Source organism: Gallinula chloropus (genome assembly GCF_964237585.1).
Source record: "Gallinula chloropus genome assembly, chromosome: 3".
Lineage (NCBI taxonomy): Eukaryota > Metazoa > Chordata > Aves > Gruiformes > Rallidae > Gallinula > Gallinula chloropus.
In genome coordinates this window covers 33,208,976-33,225,006 of record NC_140087.1, presented here as the reverse complement: position 1 = coordinate 33,225,006, position 16,031 = coordinate 33,208,976, and the positions used below count along the sequence as shown (strand labels likewise).

At 40.9% G+C, this 16,031-nt stretch overlaps 1 protein-coding gene across 1 annotated transcript in view; it reads left to right on the top strand.

Moving 5' to 3' along the window:
* Positions 1–3,011: 3,011 nt before the first annotated feature.
* ADGB (androglobin) overlaps positions 3,012–16,031 on the top strand; it is a gene marked incomplete at both ends in the record, with an annotated part of 103,665 nt that continues 90,645 nt past the window's right edge. The window contains 3 exon segments of the mRNA XM_084261049.1: positions 3,012–3,049; positions 3,503–3,815; positions 3,819–3,958. Of these exon segments, the coding sequence (XP_084117175.1) occupies positions 3,012–3,049; positions 3,503–3,815; positions 3,819–3,958 (491 nt within the window).

Sequence of the window (16,031 nt, the reverse complement as noted above, 5' to 3'; positions counted from 1 at the left end):
AGTATCAAAACCTGGAAGCCTTTTATTCTGACATAGAAAGATAATCTTGTCATGAATCAAAGGTAAATTTATGAAAGAAAGGCAAGGGTACAGAGCTACTTTAATTTTCCCTACCTGACTGGTCTGGCTGCTGCCTACACACTGTACCCCCAATAGTTACGTGGAGAGAGATCAAATTTGGGGCGGTCCCCAGTTCCAAAGATGTTTTTGCATAAAGTATGGGCCCTGAGCAGTCTCCTGGAGCTCAATGGTGCTGCTACATTTAAATTGGACTTGGACAGCTGCTGAATATTTTACTGAATATTCTGGGGTTGTCTTTCCCCCATAATGAGACTGTATCGTGACAATGTGATTAAAAGGTGCTCTAGCAAATAGAGAACTTAACAAAAAAGATAGGTGAAACTAGAAGCATGCTGGGCTTCATTAGAATCCTTTCTAGCACCATCAGAATCCTTTCTAGCACCATGTCAAATCCAGGGGAGGCTAGAGTGCTAGGAAAAGGCATGTCCCCAGAAAGATCAGATGAAACACCATAAGGTATGTTTGAAGTGGCAGTGGGCAGAAGGTCCTGTGCTTAGATGACTTTCTGTTAAACAGAATAAGTGAATAGTGTCAGTCCATCTGTTTGAGGATGTTTTTGCTGAAGCTCAGTTCCTTGTCCCATGTTACCTCAGCAGCCCACCTAACAGTTCCCAACTGTGCACAGGCTGCTTCTCCCAAGCTCCATCACACACTGGGTTTCCTTTTTCTCACATTCTACAAATCTCCACTCACAGTCTCCCTGTTTCTGATCACCTTTCACACTTTTTCTGATACTTCATTACCTACTGTTCCTGAAATGACCACCCACTGCTGTCTTCCCCCACTCACAATTTCCCACTGACCTGTACCTTCCTTATCTCACTTCCACCTACACTTTGACTTAGTAAATAATCAGAGTTTAAATTTATTAAATTAAATAATTTCAGAACCTTATTTTTCCTATCCTTGGATAAAAGATATGGGGAAAAAAAATCTCCAAAACCCAAACAGAATAAAATCAAAATCCATTCTACCTCCCTTTCAGCTCCTGTCTAACTTTGTTGCAACAAAATACAGCATCTGTTCTTACATAATTTTTTGTGTCTACCTTTCCCCTCCCCCACCCAACCCCTTCCCTGGGAAACTTTGCAGAACCAGAATGGCCTTGGGACATCATGGGATCCTATATCCCTGCTTGGTGCTTGAGAAGGTTACTCGTGGCCTTATTTTTAAAAGGAATTTCCCATATTAAATGTTCATATTGTCTCTAATCCTATCACTGGGCACCTCTGAGAAGAGCTGTCTTGTCTTGTTCTGGAATCCTCATGCCTCCTGTAGAACCAGAGGAAATTTAAGTCTGAGCTCCAAGACCCCTGAAAAGAGCTTTGATAGTACTTCTGTTCATTGTTACACTTTTTCTGCTCTCTTCGATTGGTATTTGTAGCTAAAAAATGTGCAAAATACTTAGATCAAAAAGCCTGTTTTCTTGTGACTTCTGTATGCTATAGCAGTTCTGATGATTTAAGGGAAAAAAAATAATCTCGTGTTTTGAATGGTGTCTTAGAAGAATGGTGACCAAAATGTTGCTACCAAGTACATGTCATCTTACTATCTGTTTAGGTACATCTCAATGGTTTCCTAACATACACAGTTGTGTTAATATCTTGTATATTTATTTCATGTTTTTCAACTGTAAGTCTGCCTCTAGCCTAACGCCCTTTCCCTTCAGGAAGTGTCTGTCAGATATACTTCATGGCTTGAGACATTAGGCCAGCAAAACACATGATGTGACCTTACAGACACTTTGCCAGTTAGAAAACTGTCTTCTTTAAATTTCAGATTAACTTCTCTTTCCAAGCAAGCTGCCCTTGTGATGGCTGTTATGTTATAGAATTCTAAATTAAGATAGTGGATAAATAAAGAGATGCAATTTGATGGATGCAATACTTGAGACCTTTTCTTTTTTCTTCATGAAACACATGCTTGTAACACCAGTGTTTTGCAAACTAAGTTACTGTAGAATTTTATGGTAAAAGGTACCTTTTGAACTGCAGATGTAGGGGATCTCATTTAACAGAGCAAAGACAGAAGGGCTCTGTAGCTTACATAGATTCTCCTCTGATTTTTGTCCTTCCTCCTTCACCACCAAAAAATGCTTACGGACAGAGGCACTCAGGCTCCAGATACTTTTCTGTGTCTTTCACCTAATTGTATTACAAGAATGGTATTTGTTGGGATGGTCCAAATGTCACTGCTCCTATGAAATGGGATCAGGAAGGAAGTTTTCCTGCTGGGGAACTTTCACAGGTGCTTCTTACACCTATGTTTCATAGATTATTTTCTGTAGTAGTTTTTCTGCTCAGTAAGCAGTGGAAAGGAAGGGGATTCAGAGGAAAAGATGGAAATCACATATTATTTGAGGTGGTTTTACATGTTTTCTGGGTCACAAACAGTTCTGTAAGCTTCAGTCTCAGTCCACAAGTTTGCATCAGCATCCAGCCAAGTGTGGAGGTTAACAGTCCAGCACAAGTACCAAGGGGTGCCAGCGCTTTGAACTCACCTCTGTCTCAATTAATCATCTTCATTCCCTGATCAATATCTGAAGATACTTGTCTGAAGAGAGATGAGCTGTTCAGTTTGAAAATAAATAAATAAACCTGAAATGTTTACTTGGTTCTCAAGTGAGAAGTGACCCAGGGTACCTTATTTACAATGGAGGCTCTTGGACACAATGCTGAAGGAAATGCAAAGACGTGGAAGAATTTTAACTTTTAAATTCAGAAGTGTATATCTGGCCTCCTGTCATCTCAATATAAATCAAGATCTGACATTTGCCTAAAATAAGCCTCTAGATGTATCAGCATCTGCATGTTTTTCCTCGTATCTTTTGATCTACTCATGCCCCCTGCAATTTGACAAATGCATTTTCATTGACTTTTATATTTCAAAAAGACTTGGTTTGAATAAGAATAAGCATGCTCTGTTTTACGATGGATTTCTCATCACGGGCAGCAGATTGGGAAACCGGGTAGAGTCTGCTAGAAATAGGAGTTGTTGGCAATAACGTAATCTTTGGAACGTGTCTGGAAAAGCCTGCTTAGTTTAGCTGAAGTCAACTATCTGCTGACTTCAAAAGCAGCGGATGAATCTTTGTTTTGTCTGACCTTGGTGGGACGCCGTTCACCTCGGTTATCACAGGCTTCCTATCAGGGCCTAATTAGTTGCATCATCTTGGAATGAAAACAGAAAATACATGCTGTCACATTCCAGGGCTAAAATCTCCCCCGGATCAGGACTAAGCCTTTTGTTTGGGTTTTTTTTTTTTGCTTCCTTCTCATGTGGTTTATATGTACTTGTACAAAACGGGAGATAAAACCCCACTACCCTTTCCAGTAGGTACTTTGAACTCTTGCTCTTGTTCAGTAGAAACTCACGCGATCGGAATATTTATAACTCAAACGCGGTTTTAAAATGCCTTCAGCCTTTCACGTTATTGTCTTCTGAAAGATCCTCGAAGCTGCTGCCTGAGCCCAGAAAGCTGCATTTCACCGCCTCGCCAGCCAAGCTCTCTCCCGCAGAGACACCGGACACCGCACCCCGGTCCCTCGAACGGCGCTCGGCCGCCCCGAGACGGGGACGGGCGCGGGACGTGCCCCCTCGCTCGCTGTCGCCTGCTCTCCTCAACGGCCGATGGCACCTGCCGGCGCGTCTCCGGCTGGCTCTTCCTCCCGCGGGGGACGGGGGTAGTGCCGGCGGTGGACTGGCCGAAGGCTCCCTGGGCCGCGGGGCGGCGCTGAGGCCGCTCCCTCCGGCGGGCCGGGTCGCCCGGCAACGCGGCGGACGCGGCGGGACCCGCGGCCATGGCCTCCAAGGGGAGTAAGAAGAAGGAGCTCAGCAGCCGTAACAGCTCCGGGCTGCTGGGCACCTCCGCCAAAGAGTAAGAGCCCCGGGAGGGAAGGCGGGAGGGCGTGGGAGAAGGGTTTTCCCCCTCCGGCCGGCCACGGGGTGCGAGGCGGGCGTGCCGATGGACACACACCCCAGGGTGCCCGGCTGCGGGTCCCCTTCCTCAAGCCCGTGTGGCCGTTGGAGCCCGCCGCCGGCGGGACAGGGCGAGGCAGAGCCCCTTGCTGCGGAACGGTGCCGCCTTCCGCTGCTCACGCTGCCCTATCTCGGCCCTGTCGGCTGTGGCACCCGCTGGGCATAGGTAGCTTGGCCATAGTCCCATGTGTGCAATAGAATCATAGAATGGTCTGGGTTGGAAGGGATCCCAAGGATCATCGAGTTCCACACCCCCCCGCTATGGCCCGGATCTACGCAAGGTTTCCCAGGGCCCCATCCAACCTGCCCACCTCCAGGGACCAGGCATCTGCCACCTCTCTGGGCAGCCTGTTCCAGCACCGTACCACTCTCTCTGTAAAGAACTTCCCCTGATAAATAATCTAAACGTCCCCTCCTTTAGCTTTAGTCCATTTCCCCTTGTCTTGCCATTGTCTACCCTTTCAAAAAGTTGATTCCCCTCCTGTTTATAAGCTCCCTTCAGGTACTGGAAGGCTGCAATGAGGTACCCCCGCAGCCTTCTTTTCTGTAGGCTGAACAAGCCCAGCTCCCTCAGCCTCTCTTTGTAGGGAAGGTGCTCCAGCCCTCTAATCATCTTCTTGGCCTTCTCTGAACCTTCTCCAACAGTTCCACACCTTTCTTGTACTGGAAGCCCCAGATCTGGACACAGTACTCCAGATAGGGCCTCATAAGCACAGAAAATAATAATAACTTGCACCAAGAAAGTTTACATGCTCACGTGGATGCCTAATTAAAGGTGGTTTCAGTAGACAAGGTGGGTTTTAGTGAGTGGGTTTTTTTAATTCTTCTTTGTTTAAACTTGGAGGCCCAGCTCAGCGTGGAAGTTGTACTTTCTTCTTCCTACAGTATTTCTTCTGCGCCCATCCAGTAGCATCATCCCACCAAAATGATGTTGCGTGTGTCGTACCGCATCTGGTCTGGAGTGGGCAGGGTGCCTTGGGTCTTGAGGAGAGCAATAGGAACAAGAAGGTCATGGTGTACGTGGTATGCTGGGCAGGCAGCTTTGCAACTTGGCTGTTCCTGAGCATGAGGGGCAGCATGTTGGCCACAACTCGAGGTCAGACACATGGTCTGATATATTTGACTTATGGTCAGGAGTGGGCAGAAGTGAAGTGTTCACTGAAAGAGTTGTTTGTGTTTGAAAGAACCTCGAAGCTGTGAATTGGGACAGTAATCTCAGCAATAAGTGCCCTGTTTTCATCAGGTAGAGGAACTAAGCTAGCTGAAGTTTTCAGGTCAAAATGGCTAATGACTCTTGTAGCCCATCAGTTTCACTTAGAGAAGGGAAACACGATTCCCAATGCCTTGAATGTTTGCCTTAGGGCAGAATGAATCTGGGGAATTTAAGTATAAAACAAATAATCATTCTTCCTATTAATTTCTTAAGTATTTCTGTATAAATAGCATCTCTGGAGATGTTTTAAAATTATTCACTATTTGCTGGGTATTTAGTAGGAATTTGCTTATTTCTGTGGAAATGCATATCTCTCCCTGCACAGACAAACGAGTAAATAGAAAACATTGACTGCCTTTCACTGTTGCTGCTTTGACCTGCAGCTTCTGTTTCGATGTTTTGAGCAGCTTTCTCATCCTCAAGTGCGTAAGCCTGCGTGCACAAACGCTGGCAGGACTCAGATGAAAAGCGTGTCTGATGTATGTGGTTGTGCCCTTTTCTTTTTCCTGCCGTAAAGAAAGGTTTCAGTTGTATCACCTGTTTTTCTCTTGAAAGCAATCTTCAAATGCCCCTTTGTTCTTTTTTCATATCCAGTTACCCAGCCTTTTCTACAAAGTAGTTTCTTTATTTCTCCTTCATATTTCACACCTTGATTCCCATATTGATAACTTTTTCTGTTGTTGAGGGCAGCCAATGTCTCTAATTCCTCCCTTCTCCTCACTGCATTCTTTTGCTTAGTAACTTTTTTATTTGTTTTGGCCTCAGCTTCAAGCAGTAAATAAAACTTTTTCTGATGATATCTAAGCTGTCAGGGACACTTTTATTTTGTAGCAGTGTTGGAGCATTACTTTCCAATGTATGAAATTGAAGGGGCTGTCATCCCAAGGATTTTCCTGTATTTCAGGTCTTGTCTCCTAATGGGCAGTCTTTCACTGTGAGAAGTTTTTAGCTGTTCCATTAAATTTTGGAAAATCTGAAAATATGTACTCTTTACATAGTAAAATTTTTAATTCTGTCCTAGATCATGCATCATAACTTGCAAAAATAATCATTCTTGTGCAATGAGTCATTTGCATGAGATTATCTAGAGCTGTACTTTTCTAGATCTTTTTCTTTAGTGCATGTCTACTACAGGCTTTATAAAATGACCCCATTATGGATAAATCAGATTAGAAAGTTGGTTTTGCACTGTCAAGTTGAGAATATCTAGTTGCAAACAATTTGAATACCATTAACTTTTATGGAAAAAGCTACGAAATGCAATCAGGAGCCACACTTGCATTCCATTTGAAATCTCATGTTGGACCTAAGGGACGAGAGACATGATTTACCTCTTGGTCACAATTATCAACTAAGTGCATTGGACCTAATGTCTAGTATATGACAATGTTAAACAAACATTAGCTAAGAATCAGACCATGGGATGATCTACTCACTTTACTAAAGCTATTTTACATAAAATATAGTACCTTGAAGATGTCTTGATGTTGGTACAGTGACTTGCCTTACTAGGCTATGGAAGAAACTGTTACAATATCCTGATGGTTGAAATAACAGGACCTTGAGAACATAGAATATAGAGCTTATGTTATTTTTTTTATTAAGCCTGTAACAGATGTTTAAACTGTAGCATGTGTTTTGAGTTTGTCTGCTCTGCCACGGTGATACAGAGTGCACTTGTTGTAAGGACCAGTTCTTGGCAGTAAGAGTCTAGATGTTTCTCTGTATGTGCTGTATATATTTCCATGTGACATCATCTCAGCAATATTCAGGCATGTGAAGAGAGGAAGTGACCTTTTTTAAAAAAAAAATAAAAAATGTAGCACCTTTCAGTTTACAGAACTACCTGTGTTTGTGCTAGTTTCAAATAGTATTTGTGTTAAGAAATACAATTCCCAGAAATGCTGGTAATGTAAAAGACAAAACCAGGTAATCTGTGATAGAAAAAAAAGATAGATTTAAAGTTACAGCAGCTCAGCAACTCCAACTAGCCCATCCCTACTTGCTTTTTATCATTCTGAAATATTATTAAGGCCTTTTGGATGGATGAAAAAATGTTGGTTTAGGTCAATGGACATCTTGCCAAGTTCAGCAACTGACCCAATTAACCGCCTTGTTTAAGCTATCAGGAAATATTTTACTTTAGCAGCTATTGAGCTGAAGTTCATTATATCTACTGATAATGAATTTAAATCAGGGAAAGCTAGTGACAGCTTATTTTAAACTTTTGCATAAATATATTTTTGTCTTGAAGCAAAAATTTTGCAGAAAAAGCAGCCTCATTTTCTCATCAAACAGTAGAGAATGATACTGTAAGATAGTGAAAAATCTGACTTCAGTGCTTGCTACGCTTTCAATCATCCTGTTCTGCTCTGTATGTTGGAAGTGCTTTCTGAGTGGATTAAAGGCTCTGTTCTACAGTGTTTAGTTGCCGTAAGGTCTTCATCCTGCTGAAACCCCCCACGCATCTTGATAGTGTCTTGACAGATCTGTGTGAAAATACGATTTTGCTGATATCAGTGAAAATTGTTGATATTTGGGAACTGAACACACTGGGGCTGGAAGTTTACTCTTAAGAACTCTGTTGACATCTCAAATTGCCTTTCTTCTTGCTTGTTCGTGCTTCCCAGATGGATTGGAATTTATACCCCGAACCATATATTAAAAAGATATTTTAGTATTCTAGGTCCCTCAGAAAGAACTGAAGCATTGAAAAATTTTTCTTTAGTCATGCTATATGCCAGTGGTCTCCAAACTTTTTTGATCATGCAACTCTATCTGTAAAATATTTTTGAGCACACTCATCCCCACCAATATATCTGTTTATATTTATAAATTATATTCATGCACTACTGAATTTCTAATATTTTCTCCCTTGTGTGCACACCCCACTGGCTATCACTGCTATAAACTACAGGATTTCTGTGGAGAGAATAAGCAACTAGTCTTGAGCTACAGCCTGCTAAAGTCTACAGGGAACTTTTTATTTGGATCAGACTTATAGTCAAAAATTGGAACTACAGACTGTGATTTATGCAAAATGGAGGCTAGGTTTAATTTTTCAATTTTCAATATTACTTCTAAAGTGCTTTCCCCTTTGTCATAGGATTTGTGTTGTCGGAATGATGAGACTGCAGTTGATAGCAGACACATTGACATGCTTCTTCTTTATTTGACATGGAAAGATACTGTATAGGAAGGAATATCTATATTACAGTAAAGATATTCTGTGTTTGCAGGTCCATGAGAAGAAAATGCAAAATTTATTCCTGTACCAGAAAATACAATTCTAGCCCCCAAATGCAGAAAATTGTCAGTTTCCTGATTTAAGGCTAGCTCTGTATCATTGTTGTCAAGAAAAATCAGCACAGTACCAAGCTGATTCTGCAGGAGTCTACTCTGGGATAAATAATTACTACTGCTGCTCTTAGTATTTATAACTGTGGAAAAAAATGCTAAAAATGGTGAGAAAACAACTGTACTGTGTGACCCTGTGACATAGTCCTCATTTTGTTTGGCAGTCCCTGAGTTGTAGCGATTGCTCTGTTTCCTCAGATAATGATTTTCTCCTAATAATGGGGAAGTGTTAGTAATGATCATAAATGGTTTATCAAAGCCAGTTTACCAAGTCTTTTTTCTTTTAGTGAGATGTGGGGATTAGAAGTAAATCTTACACATAGACACACACACACACTGTAGGATGGGAACTGTGTTCACTGGAGATAATGGCAATTACTCATTAGATATGTCCTTTTTACATTCATTCTGATACCCAGCTTGTTCAGGGTGTCTGTGAGACAGAAACACCTAATAGTGTACAAATTCTCTGTAAGTCTATGAGAACTTAAGTAGTGTTACTATCCCTGTACCAGAAAGAGGAATGGAAGTTTGCAGGCTCCCTGAGAAAATGTTGTCCTGTCAGTTTAGTATTCTGTGGTAATTGCAAGGTTGGTTTTCCCTGATGATCTGTGTTTTATTTTTGAATACAACTTGCAATCTCACAGATAAAAATGTCAAAAATGTTTTGTATTTTGTCTAATATTGTCTTTCTGATAGTAAATGCTACCTGTTTGGTTTTGGTGGGTTTTGGGGTTTTTTTTTGCCTTCAATGATAGAAATATCAATACTATAAAAAATAAAAGAGACTAATAGTTTTTAAGGTTGGGGTTTTTTTTAAAGTCCTGAGAGCTGTTGATGCTTACAACAAGAATTACAGAGTTATGATTTCAAATCTTGTAAATTACATTAATGCAGAAGCCCTCTGAGAGTAATGGGTACAAACAGCTGGAAAATAGGTTTTGCTGAACTTAAAATTATTTTTCCTTGATTTCTAGTGAGATTAGGCTTTTTTTCCCCTGTAAATGCTTACCACAGTCAGCTTAGTACATCTAAACTGTAGAAAATTAATGGTGATTACTGGTTGATATGTTGTGGTGCTCGAGTGGGACCTCAGAAGCATATGGAGAAGGCAGGAAAATTCCTTTTGACTCACTAAGCATAGGTCTCTGCAGGATGCTCCAGTGGGTCTGTCTTCATTACTGCTTTCTAATTAGGTAGCAGTTCCCTTCAGGAGCGAGGCAGTTGCTAGAGATGACAGGCTGAAGAGCTCAAAAGAGCTGCTGTCCTTATGACTTTCCTTAATTACACTATTAGAGGCTACTGAGAATCTGATTTTCAATGACTATAATGAATGGTGAATTTTTAGTAGGGCCTGTTGCAATGGGAAAAGGGGTAATGGTTTTAAACTAAAAGAGGGTAGATTCAGCCTAGATTATAATGAAGAAAATGTTTAGAGTGATGATGGTGAAGCCCTGGAACAGGCTGCCCAGAAAGGTGGTAAACGCCCCATCCCTGGAAACATTGAAGGTCAGGTTGGAAGGGGCGCTGAGGAACCTGATCTAGTTGAAGATGTCCCTGCACATTGCAGAGGGATTGGACTAGATGACCTTTAAAGGTCCCTTTCAACCCAAACCATTCTGTGATTCTATGAGTAGAAATTGATGTCTTTGTCAGTACTGATGGATTTTGGTGAGTAAGAATGGATGAGTTAAAATGTTTTTAAAATTAAATTGAAGAAACTCTGTAGCATCAAGCCAAATCTTCTGCATTAAACTTGAGTCATCAGCATCTGCCAGCACAAACAAAAATCTTATTTAGGGCTTGGGTTATCAGGAACACAATTTAACTGGTCATGTATTCCAGAATATACCCCTACTACAAAGGATTTTAGTCCTTTGGAATATGCAGGAGGTTCTTCTATCTCAATTATCTCAGTTCAGATCCTTCTTAAGCACAAGCCTCACCAAAGCCAGGAAGGGCTTCACCGGGGTCGGAGTGAGCAGTGGTATATCTTGAGCTGCAGCAGTTGTTCATTTCCAGTTTGCAGCTGCTGGGCTGACAATCCTGAGGAACAGGTGTTTTGAGATCACAGCCTCATTTAGCAGGCTGTTAATTGCAATCACTCCTAAAATGAACAGAATTCTGTTTTGAATGGTCCAGAGCCTTTTGGAAAGGTTCATTGGCTTTCTGCATGACCAATATGACAAGGCTTTTCCTGTTCTCAATTAATTCAGAAGCAACATAAATCTGTAATGGGATGGGATTTCAGGACATCCAGTGGCAGAAGTGAATGGAGAAGCATCTGTGTAGCTTAAAATTCAACCATCTGAAACAGTGAGCAAATGGTACCACCACACACGTGCACCCCTTCCCCAGACACAGCAATGCTAGTGGATCATGCCCAGAGCAGCTGTGGCTGCCCCCTCCCTGGCAGTGCTCAGGGCGGGGTTGGTCTAGTGGAGGAGGTCTCTGCCCATGGCAGGGTGGCGGTTGGAACAAGGTAATCTTAAGGTCCCTTCCAACACAAACCAGTCTATGATTCTATGATAAATATGTTATGATTTTAGGTTCAATCTGGGTGAAATTTTTTGGTTTGGAGTTGTTCTTCAGAAGTTATTGCATCAATATGTATCTGCAAACTCTTTTACTGTACTGTTGTACTAATACCTATCTTTTAATCTAAAAAATAACAAGACACAGTCCTGGAGAGTTTGCATTGTCTTCCTTGAGCATAAAATAGCTGGTTTTCATTTAGTGTATTTTATTGCCTATATGTTTTGTATATAACCCTATGTCCAAGGCCAGCATTTTTGTTAGACAAATAAAGAATTTTTAATGCTAGCATTTTCTGGCCAGAAAGGTGAAGATTTCGCTTTCAGCACCTGTGCTTCAGATGTTGAAAAGTTTCAGTGTGTAACCACAGTACAACTTCAGTCCGTATAGTCAGTTTGTTAGTACTTCTTTTCCCTTTTCTTCTGTCTCTAACTTCTATTAGTTTCATGCTTTGTGGTGAGACAGTGGGTTCTTTCCCAAGTAAATATGAGTAACTTATTAAAATCGCATATAAGCCAACCAATTAAGCTGAAATTTTGATTAACTATATTTAATTAGGAAATTACGTTTTCAAATTAGTTTTCCTAGTTAATTCTAATTAAAAAAAAAGAGGAACCCTTGAGAGCTCAGCCTACCCTGATCTGTAGATTTCAAACTTCGTGGACTCTTGGGCATGAAATCAACCAGTCTGTGCGATTGTCATCTAGACTTCTACTACAGTGAGCAGTGTACTAGAGAAAAAGCAGCTGTCAGCAGAACTATATAGCAGAAAAAGAACAGTCAAAGAAAAATAATAATAATAGTGCTTTGAAACTGGAAAGCATTCTTAAAATATCATGTTAGAAAACTGCCATGGATTATTCATCTACTTAAGCATAAAGGTCTTTAGTTTCTTCTGAGAGCTCTGTGTAACCACAACTGAAGAAATGGGATTTCCTGATCAGTGCATGCTAAGTGCTTTGTAAATGAATCGACCTAAATCCACAGAAGTAGTGATGTGCTCTGCTTATCCTCAGATTTTTAGTTCTTAATGACCCGGGTGCCACACAAAAGGTATAAAACGTTTTTACAGAAGGTACAAAAGGATTTTACAGAAGCCACCAAGGAAGAAACACTGAAGAATGGAGTAAAGCACAAGCTGTGTTCTTAAAAGATGCTTGAGTACCAAACTCCAGTGTGGAAAAAGGTGCTGCAATCGTCCCGGCATTCTTATAGCTGAAACCAAGGCCAGCTCAGTCTTTTTACCAGGAAATACTGGGAGAATTACTGGTTGTATAATTTCTACAGTGCTATACAATTGTATGGGGAAACATGCCTTCAGATTCCCTCTTTGAATCAGGTACATTAAACAAAAATTTGGAAAGAGATCCTCAGCTTCCTGCCTTGAAGAACAAGGAGAGCAAGAGTGGATGATGCTCTGTGACTGTGCTGTTAGTGGTTTCTCACTCATAAGATCCCCCGAGTGGCACATTCCTTTTCCTTTTCTGCCCTGAGTTTGACAGAGGTCTGTAGTGCTTGAGACAGACTGGTCTAGAAGCTATAGATGGTTATTCTCACCTCATTGGCATCTAGTGTAAAGGAGTAATTACGGCTAATTATGTGCTGAGTGTTTGTGTGTTTCATTTTAGCTGTAAAATTTGCTATGTTTTATATTAGATTATTTTCCTTGCGATACACTCTTACCTTCACTACTCAGTATTTTGTATGTTTTTTTCTTTGCTATTCCTCCATTCTCTAAACTGTTGCTTGTGACTGAAGTTCCAAAGTTACCGTGATCATTGCTAGGGCAGCTGGAACCAAAACCAGTATTTTATGCAAAGGACATGGAATTGATTATGCTGAGTGGCATAATACCAGTTTCACATATTGGACATCCTGTTTCTAATGTGTCCTACTGTTTTGTTTGCTTTTCTTGACTGTACTTAAACAGAGGTTTTAATCAATCTGTCATAATGACAGCTTCTGATCTTGAAGTGTATCGTTAATTGAGGAGTATATAACCTGTAGTCATTTGTTGCCAGGTGGAAGGACAATGCATCAATCAAACAGAAATTTGGTCAGCGTAGAGTTACTAGCACTCAGACCTGTGATTATTTGAAACACTGCAACATGCAGCTGGGACCCCTTGGTGCCTGTGTTAGTATGTACTCCTTTTACTTGGCCTGTTAACCTCCACTCTTTGAAACTAGGTAAACATAAAGGATTTAGGCCAGCTGACTACAGTTCCTCCTGGAGCACAACCCAGAGTTAACCAACTTGGGACAATCAGTCAGACATCACTTCTCTTGGCTGAGATTGGCACCTGAAAATCATCAGAAAATGCATTCCTCTTTCCAGCCCCTTGCTATCACTCCAGCTAGGTCTCGGTATATCATATTTTCATCTGTGAAACTGGATATAGAGCCTTCCTCTGTAAGCTGTCTTTGTTTCGGTAGATTAAAACTGCTCATTTAAGAGTCAGATATTACAAGGTTTCTGCTTTGGCAGGCATCTCTTGGGATTAATCTTCAGTGTTCCACTCTTGGGAACGTAAATTAAAAATACATATTTTTGAAGGATGTCTTTTAAAAGTCTAAGTGACTTTCAGTGTGGTAGAATATGAAAAGCTGGCAAACAAATTGATTTCTAGGCCATCTGATACATTCTGTTATCAAGAGTGTTTTTCAAATACATAACATTTTTTTTCCATTCCATATTAAAAGCTTTTTGAGAGGAGTCCTTTGGCTCCATAGAATTAAGAGCTGAGAATTTTTACTACAGCTGGCTCTTGGCACTGAAAACAGCAAGCTGAGATTTTCCAGCATGGCTCTCAGGCTGCAGAGCCCTGAAACGTGCTGCCTTTGGGAGCAGCAGTATCCATGCTATTCTTTCCCAAGTTGGTAACCTAACCTGATTTTGCTTCCATCTTTGAGCCATTTATTAAGGACAGCTTATACAATAAAAACTATTCTTCTTCCTGGAATGTAAAAATAGGAGTTTAAAAGAGTCCACAATTCTACCACTGTTCATGAGCATGCTGTGAGCATGAAGGTTGGATTTCACATTAATTCCTCCAAAAAGACATGAAAAAATGTTTTACCTTTGATAAAATTTAGTCACACAAGATAAAACAGATCTGTTGTGATCTATATGAAATATTCAGTTGCCGTATCACTGTATTTGTCACCAGTTTTTTGAATGCATTTTCATCTTTTTTGTATAACACGTGGAACCAGCCTAATACTCTATTCTGCTTTTTATATTAAATTTCTGACTTGTCAGTTTGAATTTTTATATAGTAAAAGATTACAGGTGGTGTGAGTGGATCAATTCAGCAAAAGTCTGAAATGATGGTTTGGGCCAGGCCAGAGTTAACTGTCCTGAGGAGCCAGCACAGGTGAGCCGAGCTGGCCAAGGGTGTTCCCACACCACCTGATGTCATGCCCCTATAAAATGGGTCCAGGTGGAGAGGGGTGGTTCTGTATGGCTCTAGGATAGGGTAAGTGTGGGAAGAGGGTTGGTTGGTGCAGGGTTGGTAAGTGCTCTGTGTTATTGTTGTGTGTTCTGTCCTGGTGTTCTTCCTCCCCTCTCCCAGTATTGTCCTAGCAAACTGCCCTATCTCAACCTTTGTGTGCTTCTGACCCTGTGTTCTCCCTGTTCCACTGGCAGATGTGGAGGGGGAAGCCAGCAGCACCTGGTGCTCAGCTGCTGGTGGGGCCTGAACTGTGACAAGTGTGTCCATGAGAGCTGATCCAAACTTTTTGAGGAAGATATTCAAAGTCAGCTGCAATTTTAGAATTATAAAGACTAAAAATCAGGTGGTATCAGGAAAAGGAATAAGGGTGAAAATAAGGAGAGCAGACTTAAGAAAAAAAAAAATTTAAATCAACAGTGCTTCTAGGTCACTGTTTCCCTTATTTGTTCTTTGAAATTATGCCCACAAAACAGTGCTGCCTACAATTTGGGCAAGGGATTTGGCTTATAGTTTGGTGGGTTGTTTTCCTTCTGTAACCTGGAAAGTATATCAAGAATGAAAATCTTGCCTCCTATTAATGTGCTGGGAAGTAAAAATAAGAAAGCTTGTGGACTTCTAGGTGGTAAGGCTAAATGTGTATCTAGGTGGCTGTTCTCTCTTAGCAGATGTGCACAAGTATTTGAAATAGTTACTGTAGTCTGTTAGTTTGTCTCATCTGATGCTTCTGGGGATGTCCTCTACATTTAGAAATGAGAATGCTACACTTGAAAGTAGTGATCCAAATTGCAGAAGCCTTTAAAAATAATCAGTAACTAATCTTTTATTAATTAATCTTTTCTTCCTATCATCACTTTCATTTTCCAGTTAGATCTTGTTTCACGCAGAAAGCCCTCTGTGCTCTTTGAAGAAGAAATCCTACCCCAGTACAAAAAAGTGAAATGACAAACCCTGTTGTCATGGGGTTTGCAGGCAGCTGTCACTGCATCTTAGGTGTTCTAAAAGTATTTGTTCTGCTCGTTGTACCTGAACTGCCTCCCTGGCTTGAGTCTCTCCTCAACCATGAGAGCTCTGAACATTTAGACTGGAGTAATTTTCTTCTTTGGGGAGGCCTTTTTTTTTGGCTCCAGTGTCTGAGATAATGGTAAGTTACTGTACACAACACATACATATTTGCTTTTATTTAATTGCTGTTGACTATATTAATAATGAAGAGAAGACTGTATTGGGTTGGCTGCTTATTAAGTTGTCTGATAATAACTCATTCTGTTCATTCTTGTGAAGAATGGCACTAGGTTTGAAGAAAAAGAGCAAATCATTTTGCAACAGTTGCTGATACTTGGTTAAGTGTTTTCCTATCCTTTCCAGTTTCTTAGTAACTTGAGTGCTGCCATGGTTTCTGCTGTGCGTTTCTAA